The sequence below is a fragment of the Lytechinus pictus genome, chromosome 5 (assembly GCF_037042905.1).
Source record: "Lytechinus pictus isolate F3 Inbred chromosome 5, Lp3.0, whole genome shotgun sequence".
NCBI lineage: Eukaryota > Metazoa > Echinodermata > Echinoidea > Temnopleuroida > Toxopneustidae > Lytechinus > Lytechinus pictus.
In genome coordinates, this window is record NC_087249.1 from 15,112,564 (window position 1) to 15,130,325 (window position 17,762).

Genomic DNA, 17,762 nt, shown 5'->3' on the forward strand with positions numbered 1-17,762 from the left:
TTTTTCTAGCACTGTAAGTACCTTCAATCTCCCGCCAACTTCAAGCGAAGTCGCGGGATATCGCTTCGATCAAATTCGTGAGTATGAGTTTACGTGGAAATTTACGTTGTCTATAGCTATATATATATGCGTAGCTGAGCTAGCCTGAGGGATAACTAGAGGCCGGATTCTACTTTTTCATAAGTTCATAACAATCAGAAGATATTAAGATTGCATTGTGTCATCGTTGTTTTAAGGAGAAGGCCTAGATTCACAGAATAAAAAGGTAAATAAACTCCAGCGTCAGCTAAAGTTTTATAAGTAATTTTAAACATGAATCTAGACTTCTAAAGTTCTAACTTCTAGTTTAATTTAGTTAGGAACGAGCTGCCTTGCCCTTGGCCTTAACCCAGGGAGCTCCGGCCCGCGCAGCGGGCCGAAGGCGAAGCCCAGGCCAGGGGCTTACCGTGTATTTGACCATACTCACGGGACTAGCGTGATTTATGAATATGGTCTAAATATTTCTCCAAATGAATTGTGAAAACAGAAATTATGCACTTACCATGATTATATGGATGAAGGTCTAACGAGTGGCAGTTTCCTGACATCGAGGCACAGACTGGAACTTCAAAAAAACGAAAAGTTCTCTCCTACCCCCGTCTCGATCGGCCATTTTTTTTATGAATCGTAACAAAATGGCCGATCGAGACTGGGGTAGAAGGAGAGAACTTTTCGTTTTTTTGAAGTTCCAGTCTGTGCCTCGATGTCAGGAAACTGACTTGCAAGAATGACATTAAAAAGTTCAATGAGATAAATATTGCATAGGCCTAGATCTAGGTCCTACTGTACTGTATTATCATGATTATCTGATTGTTTGTCTCCTTTGGTTGTGGGTTGTAGGTATGTGACAAAAAAAATGAAAATCATCAAATATGAATAAATTTGGTATCACTTGAAAGCTCTTAAAAAGACCTTTAAAATGATACCAAGAACTTTAGTTTTCATAAAGAAATTATAAAGTTATTCCAGTTTAAGTCGCACATATTCATCCAAATTTGTGGTCATTGTCTTAATGTAAAGTCAATGGAGTACAGAATCGATTTTTGTGACCATTTTGTCATTTTTGTGACCATTTTGAACCCAAGTCTTCAACAGGCTCTAACTTCTTTGTTTTTGAGCCCTATGAAGTAATTTAGGTATCAATGGAAAGGTGAGAGAATGCTTAATTGATGTGTATCAATTCATCTAGTAATTTTTCTTATTATGTGTAAAATAATTTCTTCTAATTAATTCTAATTAATTATGCAAATAACAGAAAATCACAATTACTTGCCTCTTTTTTTTGCCAAATGAAGGTGATTATGATAGATAATTCATATAATTTAGTTGGCATCAAAACAGCATCATGTAGATAATTTCCTAATGAATTTGTCTAAAGTATTGTTTTTGTAATTTCTAATGTATTTCTTTGTTTTCTGATATAAATTACAAGCTCTTTTTCAACTTAGTATTGTAATTTTGTATATGTGTTTGTACGGGGGTCCTTTTTTACATATGAAAAAAAATTATTTTGTACTTTGTATGACCAAATAAAAATATGTGTGCTTTTTTCTGATGTATTTTATTGTTTCACCAATTCCTTATGTATTCTATTGTTTCAACAATTTGTTATAATATGTAGCTTTTGATTTGAGAGACAATGGACATGTGATTACATTTTTAGAAGGAATGAGCAGCTGAGTGTAAAATATGTATGTAGAATTGTATGCAATTTATTTCAAGTATCAAGAAGGACGAAAATGAAGTTTTAATATATTGTATCAGTTGTCAATTTCTTAGATTTGTATACATACATTGTATTACAAAAGCCCTGTTTGAGCTCTCTTTTTAAAGGAGAATGAAACCCTTGAAACCAGCTGAATCCATATCAAAGAGAAAAATCAAAGAAACATATTGTTGAAAGTTTGAGGAAGATTGAATGAATAATAAGAAAGTTATGAGCATTTGAATATTGAGATCACTAGTGCCATGTAGATCCTCCCATCGGCAATGCGACCAAGATCTGTGATATCACACACGTACAACTCCCTCATTACTTTAGTACTTATTTAACTTATATTCTCACTTTTATAGAGTCTATCACAAGGTGAGGTGTTCTCTTTATGAGAGGACAAGTACAGAGGTTTCACAACATTATATCATTGATGAATCGTTTGTCATATGATTAGAATGAGCAAAAAGAGATGTTTTGGGGTATATTTTCAGTGTCCAAATGGGAGAGTTGTACGTGTGTGACATCACAGATCTTGGTCGCATTGCCAATGGGAGGATCTCCATAGCATTAGTGATCTCGACATTCAAATGCTCATAACTCTTTTATTGCTAGTCCTATTTTACTCAAAGTTTTGTTGATCTTATTCTTTGATTTTTCTGCTTTCACAAAAGCTAACTTGCTCCTAGAGTTTCATTCTCCTTTAAAGAAAAATAAATTCAAATTATTAGTCGAATCCAAAAGAAAAGGAAAAGAGTGGTCTATTTCTTTCAAAACAATGCAAAAAACAACCAGGAAAAATATATAACAAAGCTTTAAACAACAACAACAAAACAGACATCAAAGCTCCAAACAAGCACTAAAAACAAGAGAAACAAAAACTTGTACCAATCCCATCCCCATTTTCCAATTCAAAATACAACCCCCACCTGCACCCCTAAAAAAAGAAAAGTGAACAAAAAAATAAATAGTACAATTAATAATAAACATAAATACAGGACTCAGACCCATCTGGAAATGAAATATTCTTTCCTCTGAGTTTTCATGTATTTTCTTACAAGAGTGAAAAAAGTTACAACATAAAATAAACAACATCTAGTTCGTGCATTTTAATAAAAAAAATCAACATTTAAGATATTCTCCTTTCAAAAGCAAATCCAGTCTCCAAATAATGAAATATGAAAAAAAAATGAAAAAAATAAACAATATAATAATTTAAAAAAGAAACTTAAAAAAATATATTAAAAAAAAAGAAACTAAAAAATAAACATAATTTTTGCATTTTAATTAAAAAGTCAACATTTATGATATTCTCCTTTCAAAAGCAAATCCAGTCTCAAAATAATGAAACATGATTGAAAAGTTTCAAAATATTTTTTTTTCTACAAAAGAAAAAAAAGAAACACTATAGATTAACATTAATATTCCACTTCCAAAAGAATCCAGTTTCCAAATGATAAAATATGATTCTATAACCTTAGGAGGAAAGAATGTTTTTGTGACAAAATGTATATATTTAAATCAATATCAGAATAACAATCTACGGTATAATGACAGACATTTTCAGAAAAAGGCACAATATTATCAAGTGAACAATTTAGTTCAATCCAGCATGAACGACTCACTATCGACCACTCCCGTCACCAAGCCCTCCGCATCGGGTACCGGTAGCTCGACTGCCGAAAGACCGTCGGGAGCCCACCGCATCGGGCAGCTCGACTGCCGAGAGACCGGCTGTGACAAGGGTAGCTCGCGCCGCTTATATCTGGACTGCTCCACGAAAGAATCTTTTGATTTAAGTTTTTTTATCAATTTGAATATATTATCAAACAGTGAGGATACATAATTGGATCGTAGTTCTACTTACAATAAAAAAATTTCGATCATTTGCGCATCCAAAAATTTGATGAACTTTCAAGCTCCGATATCCACACTTCACAGGCAAGTATCCACATTGAAACTTATATGTACAGAAAGAGCAAGTTTTCAACTGTCTGTATCAAGGCACGAGATTGCATCAACTATGTGCGCATGCGCATGAAACCCCATTTTCGATGAGCCGCCCAGACAGAGGCGATGCCACTTTCAGCAAAACCCGCGCGAAAACCGTGCAGCCAAAACCAGCGCTCGCGATGCGCCCGTATTCACACATACCTATGGGTTGTAACTTAGTGTACGTTCCTCCATCCATTTTGAAATCAGACAAAGAGAGCTCCCCTTGTAATTGTATGTCAAAGAACTTAAGAAGAAGCTTTTTGAGTTGTGCTCCCCTAATGCTCCCCTTAAAACTTTTTTTAGGAGAGCTTTTTATTGCTCCTTTCATAATGATAAAACTGAGTCCCTGCTGTCTCTGAAATTGGACACCAAAATTCTTAACAAAGGTCCCTCACATTGGAGATAATCTCCCACATGGGAGACAGTCTCCCATATTGGCCGTCCTCTACTGCTGGGTTTATAGAGTCTAGGTATAATCTGGCCGTGGATGAATGTGATGGATGGACCTGTAAAGTAGGTCCTAGCATCTGTCTATCTTGCTGTACAAACCAACATATAATTTGTAAAAAGGTGATAAATCATCTTGAATTCATAATCTGGTTTTTTCATTAACATTTTATACTTTTTTTTCATGAAATTCCACCCCCCCCCCTACAAACAGGAACCATGAATGATGCACAAAGAAATGATGTTGTCAGTCCACCAGCAAAGCGAATGAAGCAAGGTCAGTAAACTTTTTTTTTTTTGAAACCTTGGATTTCAGATGACTTCAAAACTCATCCAAATGAAAATGAAAAGGAAATGAAAATCATTACCGGGTAGGCCTATTAATTGCGTACTACTTTCCTACTATCACTAAGCTCCCATAACCATTTCCCACTTGTTTCTCCCCTTTACCATATGAAATTAATTTGAATCTGTGTTATTATTTATCATTTCTGCATAGATTATACTGTGGTGGGGGGGGGGGGGGGGACAATCACATGGGGGCTGAAGACGATTTTGCCCCTGAATGCCCCAAAGAGCTAGCCCCAGAAAATTTCCATTCACTGCACTTTTAAAGCAGAGCTTATCCAATGTAGCAGATATATATATATACATATTATAATATTATATATATATACATATGTATGAAAGCATACTGAGATGCAGGCTGTAAATATTGTGACGCAAGTCGCTGGGCGGGGTGGTTGGGTGGTCCGCCGGCAGCTCGCTCTTGTCAGGATGCCTGCCGCCGGCGGGTGTCTTTGCCACGTCGATTTCCAAACTTTTAGTCGCGGATCCGTTTGGCAGAGATATACTGCCGCAATTGACACTTGCACACGCCTCGATCCTGTCAGTACCACCACCAGGCAACCTCCAGACGGCTACACTCTTTGTTGTCAGCTCCAACAGCTCACCCGACCATATGCATCTAGCTTGTGTAGTTAAGCTCTCTCGACCATATGCATCTGATTCCTGTAGTTAAGCTATCTCGACCATAGGTATGGGTTTCTCCGTAGTCAAGCTCCCACGACCATACCTATGGACTCTGGTAATTTCCTCGGTCGTCTGCTTACGACCAGTTACTACGTCTGCTCCGTACTGCAACCACGTCTGATTCCGTACTGCAACCAGGTCTGTTCAGTACAGCAACCATGCACGTCTGATTCCGTACTGCAACCACATCTGTTCAGTACCGTAAACCACGTCTGATACCGTACTGCAACACCGTCTGTTCAGCACTGCAACCACGTCTGTTCAGTACCGGAAACTACGTCTGGTTCTTCGACCATATGTATGGGTCCTTCTGCAGTCAGGCTCTCACGACCACACCCATTGGCTCTGCTCTACTTGTAGTTTTCCTGTTGTCTGCTCCAGACCTCCGACCGTCTGCTTCAGACCAGCAACCATCCGCTTCAGACCAACCCGTCTGCTCCGGACCACCAGCCGTCTACTCCAGACTCCGAACCGTCCGCCTCCAGACCAACCAGACTACCAAAAGAGCAAGCCCTGGTATAGTCTCTTGCTGGCGTGCAAAAGACCCAACACACAAGGAAATCTAACCACAGTCGTCGCCTAGGACTAGAAATCCATCCTAGGTTTCCCCGTGGAAAGACATGCGAACGATCATATAAATCATTTCGATCGCATCCACCAACTTTATTTATTGGATAGCAATTCCAAATCAATCTGCATACTTTACGTGCAATGCACCCCGTGGGCACCGTATTTCAACAGATTATCGGCAAAGCCTCAGGAATTCAGAAACCTAACGTACTTGTGCATTAATTATACATTTTCTGTTACAGTTAACCTCTGGTACAATCTTAGATTAGCTATAACTTTGCTCTCCGAAATCGGGTATGCATGAATGACATATCAAATTAAAGCATTTATTTAGATCAAGCTAGTGATAACCACAATAACCAGTTAAACATCTCCAGTAAATTGTTATTCAACAAAAACGGTTCAAAGCATGCATACCTTTCATGTTGTTATCTACGTCATTATTAGTGTAGAAACATGCATGTAATATCGCAAGCTACAACAAAATCATTATAAATCAACCAAAGATAATTTTCTACACACGAAATAAAACCCATTTCGTGACGATATTATGGTGTAGTACTGTGCCTCAGTATGCTTTCACTATGATGGTGATGCTTTTTTAACCTGCGCGTTTCCATGACTACCATAATCATGAATGTATCTATTATTTCAATATCTTGTCACTGTGAGCTTTGTATCCCTGACGAAGACGCGAGGTTTGCGTCGAAAAATTTGGAATTGGAAATAAACTTTGTTGGAACTACAATGCATTACAGTACCTGTTTGTCTCTTTTATCTCATCTGTGTCCAACACGTAGAAAGGTAGAATGTAATATTGTTATATATAGATATATATATAGATATAGATATATTGTGATGAGGCAAACTCAAAAGATGACGCAGGACACCATTCTGCATCATCTTTTGAGTTGGCCTCATCACAATATGTTTTATACTCACACCTCAAGAACGTTTGGTACAAGTAAACTTGTCATCACATTATACAGTGCGTATCAAAAAAAAGTTTACACTTTGAAAAAGCCCTGGGAATTCAAAAAAATACAACATGTGGGTAATTTTTTCACATATTATCTTGGGTTTGGGTCTCATCTATCCAATGAAAGTAAAAGTTTGGACAGAATGTTACACTTGAGTGAGCACTGTCCATTTTTGTAAAGCTCGCAGAAATCTGTTTGCGCAGAAATGCTTGTTTTCACGCTGTGTCAAGGGGAAAGGGCCAAATCAAACTTACCCTGCGAAACATTTCTCATACATTTCTCTTGCACTTTTAGTCAATTGAAATAAAACGGATACATTCAAGCATTTTGTAAAAATTTTGTCACCCAAATTGAAATTTCAACATTTAGTAGGCACAACCTTTTACCCTTTCTGTGCCAGCTAGATCTGAGGACATAACTGAATCTGAACAAAAGTTTATATCAGATATCTCCAGCATTTTTGCACTGAGTTTTTATCATTTAAAGTGGGTTTACATTTCATTTTTCATTCAATACTTGTTTCTCCACACTTTTCCCAAGCTTGCCAATGATTAATAAAATTAAAATCAAGCCTAAGCCATTTCATGTAAATCACAGCTCAGTGTAAAGCAAATATCATCTCGATGGCCTCGGTGTGTGGGGGAGTGGGGTGGGGCGCAATGCACTCTTCGAAGTGTTTTGGGCAAGGAAACAAGTTTAAAAAGGTAAAAGATATCTTCAAATCAATTTTACTAGCTAAACTCCACGTTTTCTTCATGATTAAGGTCTACTTTTATTTGCATAACTATTTCAAAGTTCTGCGCAAATCATTTTTCACTAAATTTTCAAAAGTAAGTGGTGCTCACTCAAGCGGAAATATTTTTCGACTGTTATATCGTCATTTGCTTAAATGGATCTGTACCAATGTTAAAATGTGGAAAAATCTTCAGGATATTACAAATGTATAAATTTACAGGATTTTTTCAAAGTGTAAACTTTTTTTTGATACGCACTGTATATGTATATATATATACATGTATAAAAATCCTGGAACACAGAGATGGACATTGTTGTTGAGACAAAACCGACAGTTCAATGGATTTCAGAGCGAAATTGACATACTTTTATTACTGTGGAGGGGTAAAACATGTACATGTATATTTCATTGTGATGATATATCCTCTTTAATATTTGTTTTCATTTTTATTTTCCCCCTTCTCTATCTGTTGTACAGGACGGCTTCCATTCTTTACTCTTACAAACAAGCCAAACATTTCTTCAACTCCATCCCCTCAAATTACCAAGAAGCCTAAGTTGGTCGATAAGGCTAGCCCTTTCCTCTCCGGAACAGGGAAAGTGAAGCATGGCGATAAACATACAACTCCCCTCAAGAAAGCTGAGACACTCCATGGGAAGAAGCCTTCAATCATGAAGGCACGGAAAATAGGCTTCAGCAGCGAGGTGGCAGGCAAGCCCTGCGCCCCTCCGGAACAAGAGGTCAGCTCTAGCTCAGAGGACACCAAGCCTTCGGAGAAAGAATGCGATTCAACAGTGGAGACCAAGGATTGCACCTCGACCGGACTCCCCAAAAAGGTCTCCAAGACAGCTTCCCTTGATAGGTTTGTGCAGAGTACCCAACAGCCCCATGTCTCAACCTCTGCTATCATCGACCTCACTGATGCGGATGATGAAATGGAGGACGATGACGACTTTGAACCTCCAAGGAAGAGCAAGGCTGAAAAGAGGAAACGAGAGAGTCCAACTGAAAGTCCTACGGGTACCAGCACTGACACCGGTGAAGCACCACAAGACAACGATCCAGCCGTCAACACCAGCATGTCTTCAGCATCATCATTAGAGCATGCATCTTCCGATGAAGAGGGCTGTGAGGCAAGTAATCATAGCAACAGTGTTGAGAATGACAAACGAGACACACTGATGGAAGCTGCTACAAGTTGCTTGGAGGAGAAAGGTGCTTCAAACAATAAGGTCAAGAATGAGTCAATGCAAATGCCCCCACAGCCAGTTACACCATCAAATCAGATGAAACCAATAAAGAAGGTAAATATAGATTCGAGTTGATCACAAAATTCATTGCATGTACGTATGTATCTTGTAAAATGGCCAAATATTTATTGTAAAAAAAGAAGATTCCATTGTTCCTCCCTGTATGTAATTTCTGAGTTTGAAAAAAATGCATGGTCCGGCATTTCATGAATGAGTTGTAAGACATTTTAACATGTAGCTGAAGAAATTATGGTGTTTTTTTTTTCTGCGAGTTACCCGAGGAACTGCTTCTCAGCCAATGAAATTCAAGGAAGAGACAACAGATTTTGATGAATCGCTCTACTGGCTTTTGAAAATTCTATGTCCATCAGATAGTGCAAATATAAAATATCAAGTATTTGGGAAAGCAATTCAAAAGGAAATTGTTCTCAAATCAGAAACTTGGTCTTGATCTTTTGATTGATAAATGTTTTCATTCAACTTCCAAGTTGGGTATTGGTGATGCTTGAAGGTTATTAGAGTACCAGATGACTTTATTACTCATGAACCTTAACTTTTACAACTGTAACAGACTCCTATGTCGGCAAAGGCTTTGCAGAGGCTCAAGGAGCAAGATCAGAAGAAAGAGGAAAAGCAGAGGCTCCGGGAGGAGAAGAAACGCAAGCTGGAGGAGGAGAACGAGATGAAGAAACGGCTGAAGCTGGAGCAGAGGAAATCCAAGGAAGAGGAGAAAGAGGCCCAGAGGAAGCAGAAAGCTGAGGAGAAGAAGAAAAAGGAGATGGAAAAGCAGCTGAAGAAGGAGAAAGAGGAGCAGGAGAGGATAGAGAAGAAGAAAGCCAAGGAGGAGGAACGGATGAAGAAACAAGAAGATATAGAGTAAGTGTTTGCTTCCCTAAAAATTAACCATTACTGTGTGAAGAAAAGAGGTGGGGGCTCTGAGGTTCCCTCAAATCGGTCATGAGACTGCCTGACATTCACACGCCTTTCTCTTTCATTTTAACAATTTCACCTTATGTCATGGAAGATACTGCTCATATCATCTTTCTCTTTCCTGCATTTCAACTTCCATCTTTATCACTCCACTGTCCAAGGACTCCATCATTTCAAGACCAACCACGAGGTGAACTGCAAGCCTCTTCTAGGTACATAATCATCTTTCTTGATTCATTTTACAGAGCTAAGCAGGAGGAGAAAAAGAAAAAGCAAGAGGAACGTATCAAGCAAGAAGAAGAGAAAAAAGAAAAAGAAGCCGCAGAGGTGAGTGAAACAAACAGTACATATTCATGTCTAATCTCTAATTTATAAATTCATTTTTTAATTTTTTTGCAATTCTGCCAACATGCAACATGTGATCAAAATGATAGGTTTTTGTGACTTTTGTGTTTTTGCACTTTATAATACAGTCAAACTTACCTCAATTAAATATCCTCAGTCTAAAAATAACTGATACCACTAAATTATAATATGAATCTGTAAAGAGCTGACTTTGTGAAGGAATTTGATTTAATTAGGCAAAGATTAGATGTCAATATAGGTAAGTGTACCATCCGTACCAAAAGTATTACTCTCAGATGAAATTTATTTCTATGACATGCACTTTTGTTTCTAGCTTCATCGAAATATTGGGATGGAAACAAATGTGACCGGAACCTCGTTGCTTCCGTCAGTTTTCGGTTGCAGACATTACTGACTTACATTTAGCTGAATGATGAAGCCATAATTTGTCATTCTTTGGGACATTTCTTCTTTTCTTTTTAATAGCTGTTCAATACATGTAGTTAACAAGTTTCCTATTTTGTTTCCCCCATTTCCAGCTTTTGAAGAAAGAGAAGCAGTCTCAAGCCTTCAAAAGTTTCTTTAGCGTCCAAGCTCAAGCACCGGTCAAGAAACCAGAGGTCAAGGGTTGGTTTGCGCCCTTCGAGGTCAAGTCTGATATGGTCCTAGCACCATGCCGGCGAGTACAGGCCAAGGACCTGGACTTGGAGCAGGTTGATAAACATCTTAAGACACCAGTGAGTGATAAAAAAAAATGTTAATGAAATTGCAGTTTGGCAATAGTCATATTTTCACTTTAATAATAAAAGTGTTTGATATTTCAAGCAGTACAGTCTCTACATGTAGGTTGTTAGAGCTGATTTTCATTATTTATTACTGAAAACTGAGAAGAATACTGATGGTTTCATGCAAAATACTGATTTTTTTTTTTAATGTGTTGTCCAGATGGTATTTCTTTGGAAATGCTGATTTCACCAAAGTTTCAGCTTTTAAAATGTACTTGTTCTGGTTGGCAGCCCTAACTCTAATATTGCAATATCACCCCACCTGCCCGGTACCAGATATTTTTACCATTCTATGCCCTGAAAATCTTTTTTCCCTCTTTGAATTTATATGGTATATTCATTCTGGGTTAGAATTTTTAGCACTTAAAATACTCCACAGGGAACAAAAAGTACATTGGGGATCAGGGCTAATTTGCCGCTAAATGCCCCTGAAATCCATATATGATCCAAGTAAACATATAATCGCAAATTTTGGCTGTTGAGCTGAAAAAGTTAGAATTTGTAAACTGATATATCGACGATCCTGTTTACAAGTTTATGTTACATCTTTTTAGAAAATGATTTTTTCACAAATTCAAATAATATTTAAATTCACACGCCATTGCAAATCCAGTTGAATACATGCACTTCTCAGTTGACACAATGATAAATTATTCAGGTTCACTCTCTTTCCTTATTTCACCGTCCCCATATTTTTTTGTCCTAATTTGAAACTAATAATAATAATAAGAGTTGTGCTTTCTTTCCTCATTTGTTATGCACTATCACCTCTAGCATTGTGGATCAAAAGGGTTTTATTCTCATATCAGAGATTTATCAGAAACTGCAGTTAGTAAACTCTGCCCGGTAGCATTTCTTGTTTCACCACTGGTTGTACCTTCATCGCAATTCACATTTCTCCTTCCTGAACTAACACCTGTTCGTTTTTCTTCTTGATTATAGTCAACTGGCAGTCTGTACCTGGATGGGCTGAAATCAGGAAAGTTCAAACCAAGGAAAGGTGTCCGTACACCGGGACCTTCAAGGGCTGCCCAAGGGAAAGACAGGTAATGAATACAAATACTGGTCACTATGCCCAAGTCAAATCGTTTGAGACCACAGAAATCTGTTTGACTTAGGAGAAATTTAGTTTAATTATCATCTAGTCCGATTCCCAAATTGTCTAATTTCACCCCCCCCCCCACTTATTATTTTGCATTGTGCCATATGAAAATTTGATTATAAATGGTATATTTTAGCATATACATGTACAAAATGGGTTTCCAGCCTAACTCAAATAAATTGTAAATGAACTATGGCCATTAGATCAAGTGATTAGTAGATGAACTGGTTGTACACTTGACAAGGATGGTATCATTGGTTGAATGAAACCATACCAAAAGTACAGGAAGTCATTGTTGACCAACTGGCATTTGACCTCTGCAACTATCTCCTAATAGCATGGATGTTGATGTGCCTACCACCTCGTCCGATGATCCTGCATCGTCCAAGAAGAAGTCAAAGGAGAAGAAACCCGATGGACTCAAGATGAAGCTGCTGCAGTTCCATGAGAATTACCGGCCAGCTTACTACGGGACATGGCAGAAGAAGGAATCTGGTGTCGTCACTGGACGTAACCCATTCAAGAAGGATGAGGTGAGAGGATAGTGTACATGTAGCTTTAGGCATAAGACTCCCAGTTCGGGTCCAAGATTTGATAATGCATGTTGACTATGGTGTTCAAGTTTAACTATGTTTCTCTCCTGGGAACCTTGTAAACAGTTACACCTGTCTTTAAGAGTGAAAAACCTGTCTTTGGTGTCCACCAAGATTATCTCCTTCTTGAAAGGAATGTGTGTTAAATACCCACTTTTTCCCCCCCTTTGGCAGCCCTAATTTACAGGTTTGAGTGTATTCAGTTTACCCATTCAGTCATTTTTTTTTCATGTGCGATATTAAAGGTCAAGACCACTCCAGGAAAATGCTGACTTGAATAAATAGAGAAACATCAAACTAGCATAGTGCTGAAAATTTCACCAAAATCGGATGTAAAATAAGAAAGTTATGACATTTTAAAGTTTTGCTTATTTTTCACAAAACAGTGTTATGCACAACTAGGTGAGTCAGTCAATGATGTCCATCACTCACTATTTCTTTTATTGTTTCAATTATACAATATTTCATTTTTTATAGATTTGACAATAAGGACCAACTTGACTGAACCATATAGTATTAAACAATGCTAATTCCACATGTTCAGGGAGGAATTAATCATTGTATCACTTGACAATGAGGAGAAAATTAGAATATTTCATATAATAAAATACAAAAGAAATAGTGAGTAGATGATGTCATAGTCTCCTCATTTGCATACCAGCCAGGATGTGAAACTTTAAAATGTCATAACTTTCTTGTTTTACATCCGATTTTGATGACATTTTTAGTGTTATGCTTGTTGGATTTTTCTCTTTTTATTCAAATCAACTTTTTGTTGGGGTGGACTTGTCCTTTAATTTACAGGTTCGAGTGTATTCAGTTTACCCAGTACCCACTCAGTCATTTGTTTTAATAATGTGCAATATTTTGAATCCTGTGTGTATATATATTTCTTGTTGCTATGCCTTGTAAGTTCCTAGCAAGCTTTCAGTTTAGCTTTCAAAACAAATCTTTGCAAAATTTGATTATAATAATAATGATAATAATAATAACGGTATATTTACCCAGGGTAGCCACTTCAGTTCCTAAAACTGTACTCCCAGCGGGCCGTTATTATTATTACTCGGCTAAGCTAGGTTACCTTTTCGGTGCACTCGGCTTTTTGAGGAATTACTTCCTGCCAGTACCCATTTACCTCACCTGAGTGCAGCACACTGTGGATGAATTCCTTGCTGAAGGATATTATGCCATGGCTGGGATTTGAACCCACGACCCTCTGTTTCAAAGTCCGGAGACTAATCCACTGGGCCACGACGCTATTGCTATTATGCAGTGTATTAGCCTTTGCTGCATTATGTTGCCATTGGCTCTGTTAGTCTTCATCCTGGCATTGGTGTAAGCCAGGATTTAGACCATGTGAGATGAGGCCAAACAGAAAGTAGACACAATGGCCCAAAGTCACAAAGGTGGTTTTGAAAACCCACGGTTGAGTCAATGGTTTATGCAGATTTCCTGTATAGATTATGCTTATTTACCGCGTATATAAAAAAAATGTCCAACGCTGATAGGTGCTTTTGTCACAGTGCGCCAAATTGACGTCTGTTGTCATGGTTTTCCACGCTATTTTATTAATTAGTCCACTGTTTGAAGAGTGGACTCATTAATTCAAAACAGTGGACCCATGATTAAAATAGCGTACTTAACCATGGCAACTGGCGTCAATTTGGCGCACTGTGACAAAAGCGTGCATCAGTATTGGACATTCTTTATACACGCGCCCGATACGCGGTAAATCAAGCGTAATTTATACAGGAAATCTGAATAAACCATGGACTCAACCGTGGGTTTTCAAAACCACCTTTGTGAATTCGGGCCAATGGGTGTAGACAAAGTGACAATTTACCTATCCATCGTATATTCCATTTAATTTAAACTATTCTGTAATCTGTAATCCTTCAATAATTTTCTTTTCAGGATATTTTTGACTATGAGATTGATAGTGATGACGAGTGGGAAGAGCCTGGTGAAAGCTTGTCACATTCAGAGGTAATGTCTTCCATTTGTAATAGGTCATTTAACTTTGGCATAGAATATGCACGAGGCTTTTGGGCAATTACAATCGCCTGTCCAATTGGTCCTAAAATTATCCAAATGGCATGATTTTTGGCAACCTTATTTTGTACTAGTTGCCCCAAATCTGCCACTGATGAATATTTAGAAAATTATGAATATTCTCCACACCATATACTGCACTTGCTCGTTGCGCAGAATTAGCATTTGAAATCAAAATAAAGAGCACCCAAAGTTCAGGATCTGATGACCAGGGCCCAGTAACACAAAGAGAGTTTAGATCTGCGATGAATTGAAAATATGAAAGAACCACACTGATTGGCTCCTGGTCAGTATTTTAAACAGAGTGCCCATGCGACAATGATCTTGATTGGTCATTGATATTTAGTGATTAATCGCTAACCTTTGTGTTACGGAGCCCAGATATTATATCTGTAAAGTACAATAGAGACATTGCTATATATTGATTGCCATAAAAGGGGAATATTGTTCTCGTTATATATCATCATTACTATTATTGTTATTGTTAGTATTATTGCTATTATTATCATTACTGTTATTTTAATTATTATCTTTATTTATCATTTTTGTCTCGCCTGCATAGCAGAGCGAGACTATAGGCGCCGCTTTTCCGACGGCGACGGCGGCGGCGTCAACATCAAATCTTAACCTAAGGTTAAGTTTTTGAAATGACATCATAACTTAGAAAGTATATGGACCTAGTTCATGAAACTTGGACATAAGGTCAATCAAGTATTACTGAATATCCTGCTTGAGTTTCAGGTCACATGACTAAGGTCAAAGGTCATGTTGGGAGAATTATTTTCAAAATCTTAACCAAAGGTTAAGTTTTTGAAATGACATCATAACTTAGAAAGTATATGGACCTAGTTCATGAAACTTGGGCATAAGGTTAATCAAGTATTAGTGAACATCTTGCTCGAGTTTCAGGTCACATGACCAAGGTCAAAGGTCATTTAGGGTCAATGAACTTTGGTCAAGTTGGGGGTATTTGTTGAATTACTATCATAACTTTGAAAATTTATGGATCTAGTTCATGAAACTTGGACATAAGGTTAATCAAGTATTAGTGAACATCCTTCCTGAGTTTCAGGTCACATGGCCAAGGTCAAAGGTCATTTAGGGTCAATGAACTTTGGCCAAGTTGGGGGTATTTGTTGAATTACCTTCATAACTTTGAAAATTTATGGATCTAGTTCATGAAACTTGGACATTAGGTTAATCAAGTACCACTGAATATCCTGTGCGAGTTTCAGGTCACATGACCATGGTCAGTGGTCATTTAAGGTCAATGAACTTTGGCCGTGTTGGGGGTCTTTGTTAAATTACCATCCTAACTCTGAAGGTTTATGGATCTAGTTCATAAAACTTGGACATAAGAGTAATCGAGTATCACTGAACATCCTGTACGAGTTTCAGGTCACATGACCATGGTCAAAGGTCATTTAAGGTCAATGAACTTTGGCCGTGTTGGGGGTATTTGTTGAATTACCATCCTAACTCTGAAGTTTATGGATCTATTTCATAAAACTTGGGATATAAGAGTAATCAAGTATCACTAAACATCCCCTGTGAGTTTCAGGTCACAAAACCAAGGTCAAAGGTCAGTTAAGGTCAATAAACTTAGGCCATGTTGGGGTAATTGTTGAATTGCCATCATAACTTTGAAAGTTTATGGATAGAGTGAATGAAATGTGGACATGGGTGTATTTGACAAGTCTTAAGTCACCGTTCAAATGTCATCTTTGGTCAATGAACGTGGTATTATGTCATTATATGAATGGTGTGTTTGTGAATGATTATTTTATAGTAGTTTTCAAAGTTAGCACTGCTGCTATATTAAATTGCGTAATGCAGGCGAGACTGCCAGAGGCGTTCCACTTGTTGTTATTATTAACATTATTGTCATTTCAATTTGTTGCTATCTGTTTTTATTTTTTGATCATTATTGGCACTGTGATTGATGGGTATTCACTTTTCTTTCTGACCAGGGTGAAGATGAAGATGGGGATGGTGATGACGATGATGAGGAAGAGGATGGTTTCTTTGTTCCTCATGGTTACCTCTCAGCAGGTGAAGGTGGAGAAGATGAGGTGAGATCTGAATCTTTGACAAATGATCAGAAAAATCATCAAGGGCATTACCAGGCCTGGGCATTACTACCCTTGTACGTACACGCCTGAAATACCTTTGGAACAATTGTAACATTTTGAATACAGTATTTGAAGAAGTGTAAGGAGCTGCCAACCTTAATTGTGAAAAAAAATCATATTTTTCATTTCCTTTTATCTTATTTTCAAGCTTAAAAATCCTATTTTTCTTCAATCCAACCAACTGGTACAACCTTGAAACCAACAATTCTGAATTAGAGACCTCTCTCTTCCAGTATTAACTATGGATAATGTGTGCCATATTGTGGGAGTCTGTGCCTTTATTATTATTTTTTTCACAGACAAATGGTATTGTAGAAATGCTCTTTATCATCATCATCATCATCATCATTACCTAAATATCATTCTATCCTTTCCATCTTCTTTCCTTTTACCAGGAGGACACGGATAACCTCAAGGTGCGACAGGCGGCCAAAGCCAAGGCCTGGGAGAATGAGCTAAAGCGACGCTGCGAGGCGCTCAAACCCATGATCGTCACGTTCATCCAGGTGGCATCGACCAACAAGACCCGACAAGATGAGAGGAAGAAACTAGAGGCCTACCAGGCCATGCCTCTTACCAACCTTCCAATCGCCACCAGCTTCACCAAGCGAGAGAAAGCCAAAGGAGCGGAGGAGGGTGCTAACTCGATGGAGGGAGATGCTACTGCAGCCCAGAGGCTAGCTGGTGGCATGGGCAATAAACTCAAGCCAGTCCCAGAAGAAGGTGAGAGATTGTTTATTATTCAAATAAGTAATCATAATAATATAATAGATTAAACGAAACCAAAACCCTAGAAGAGAAGCAATCTTATTAGAAAGAGTAAAATGCGAGGAGCAATCTAAAACTTGTTTTTATCAAAATCAGTTATAGAATAAGCGAGTTATGGAAGTTAAAAGACTTTTGTTGAACTTTTTATGGGGATCCTCAAATTGGCAAACGTGCTTCAAAGTGGCTGATTTTTTTGACAACTCTACATTTGTTTTGTACACAAATTTTCCTCATTATCTTTCAAATTGCACCTTGCCTCCTTCTGAGCACAACATGTGTCATGGGAAAATATAAT

At 37.8% G+C, this 17,762-nt stretch overlaps 1 protein-coding gene across 1 annotated transcript in view; it reads left to right on the forward strand.

Moving 5' to 3' along the window:
• The window catches only part of LOC129262368 (chromatin assembly factor 1 subunit A-like), a 23,460-nt gene continuing 5,698 nt past the window's right edge, over positions 1 to 17,762 (forward strand). The window contains exons 1-11 of the mRNA XM_064099881.1: positions 1 to 77; positions 4,407 to 4,469; positions 7,988 to 8,814; positions 9,332 to 9,636; positions 9,936 to 10,017; positions 10,575 to 10,772; positions 11,763 to 11,866; positions 12,260 to 12,455; positions 14,430 to 14,501; positions 16,538 to 16,639; positions 17,095 to 17,422. Coding sequence (XP_063955951.1) covers positions 4,412 to 4,469; positions 7,988 to 8,814; positions 9,332 to 9,636; positions 9,936 to 10,017; positions 10,575 to 10,772; positions 11,763 to 11,866; positions 12,260 to 12,455; positions 14,430 to 14,501; positions 16,538 to 16,639; positions 17,095 to 17,422 — 2,272 coding nt within the window. The 5' untranslated portion in view covers positions 1 to 77; positions 4,407 to 4,411. The remainder of the gene's footprint in view (positions 78 to 4,406; positions 4,470 to 7,987; positions 8,815 to 9,331; positions 9,637 to 9,935; positions 10,018 to 10,574; positions 10,773 to 11,762; positions 11,867 to 12,259; positions 12,456 to 14,429; positions 14,502 to 16,537; positions 16,640 to 17,094; positions 17,423 to 17,762) is intronic.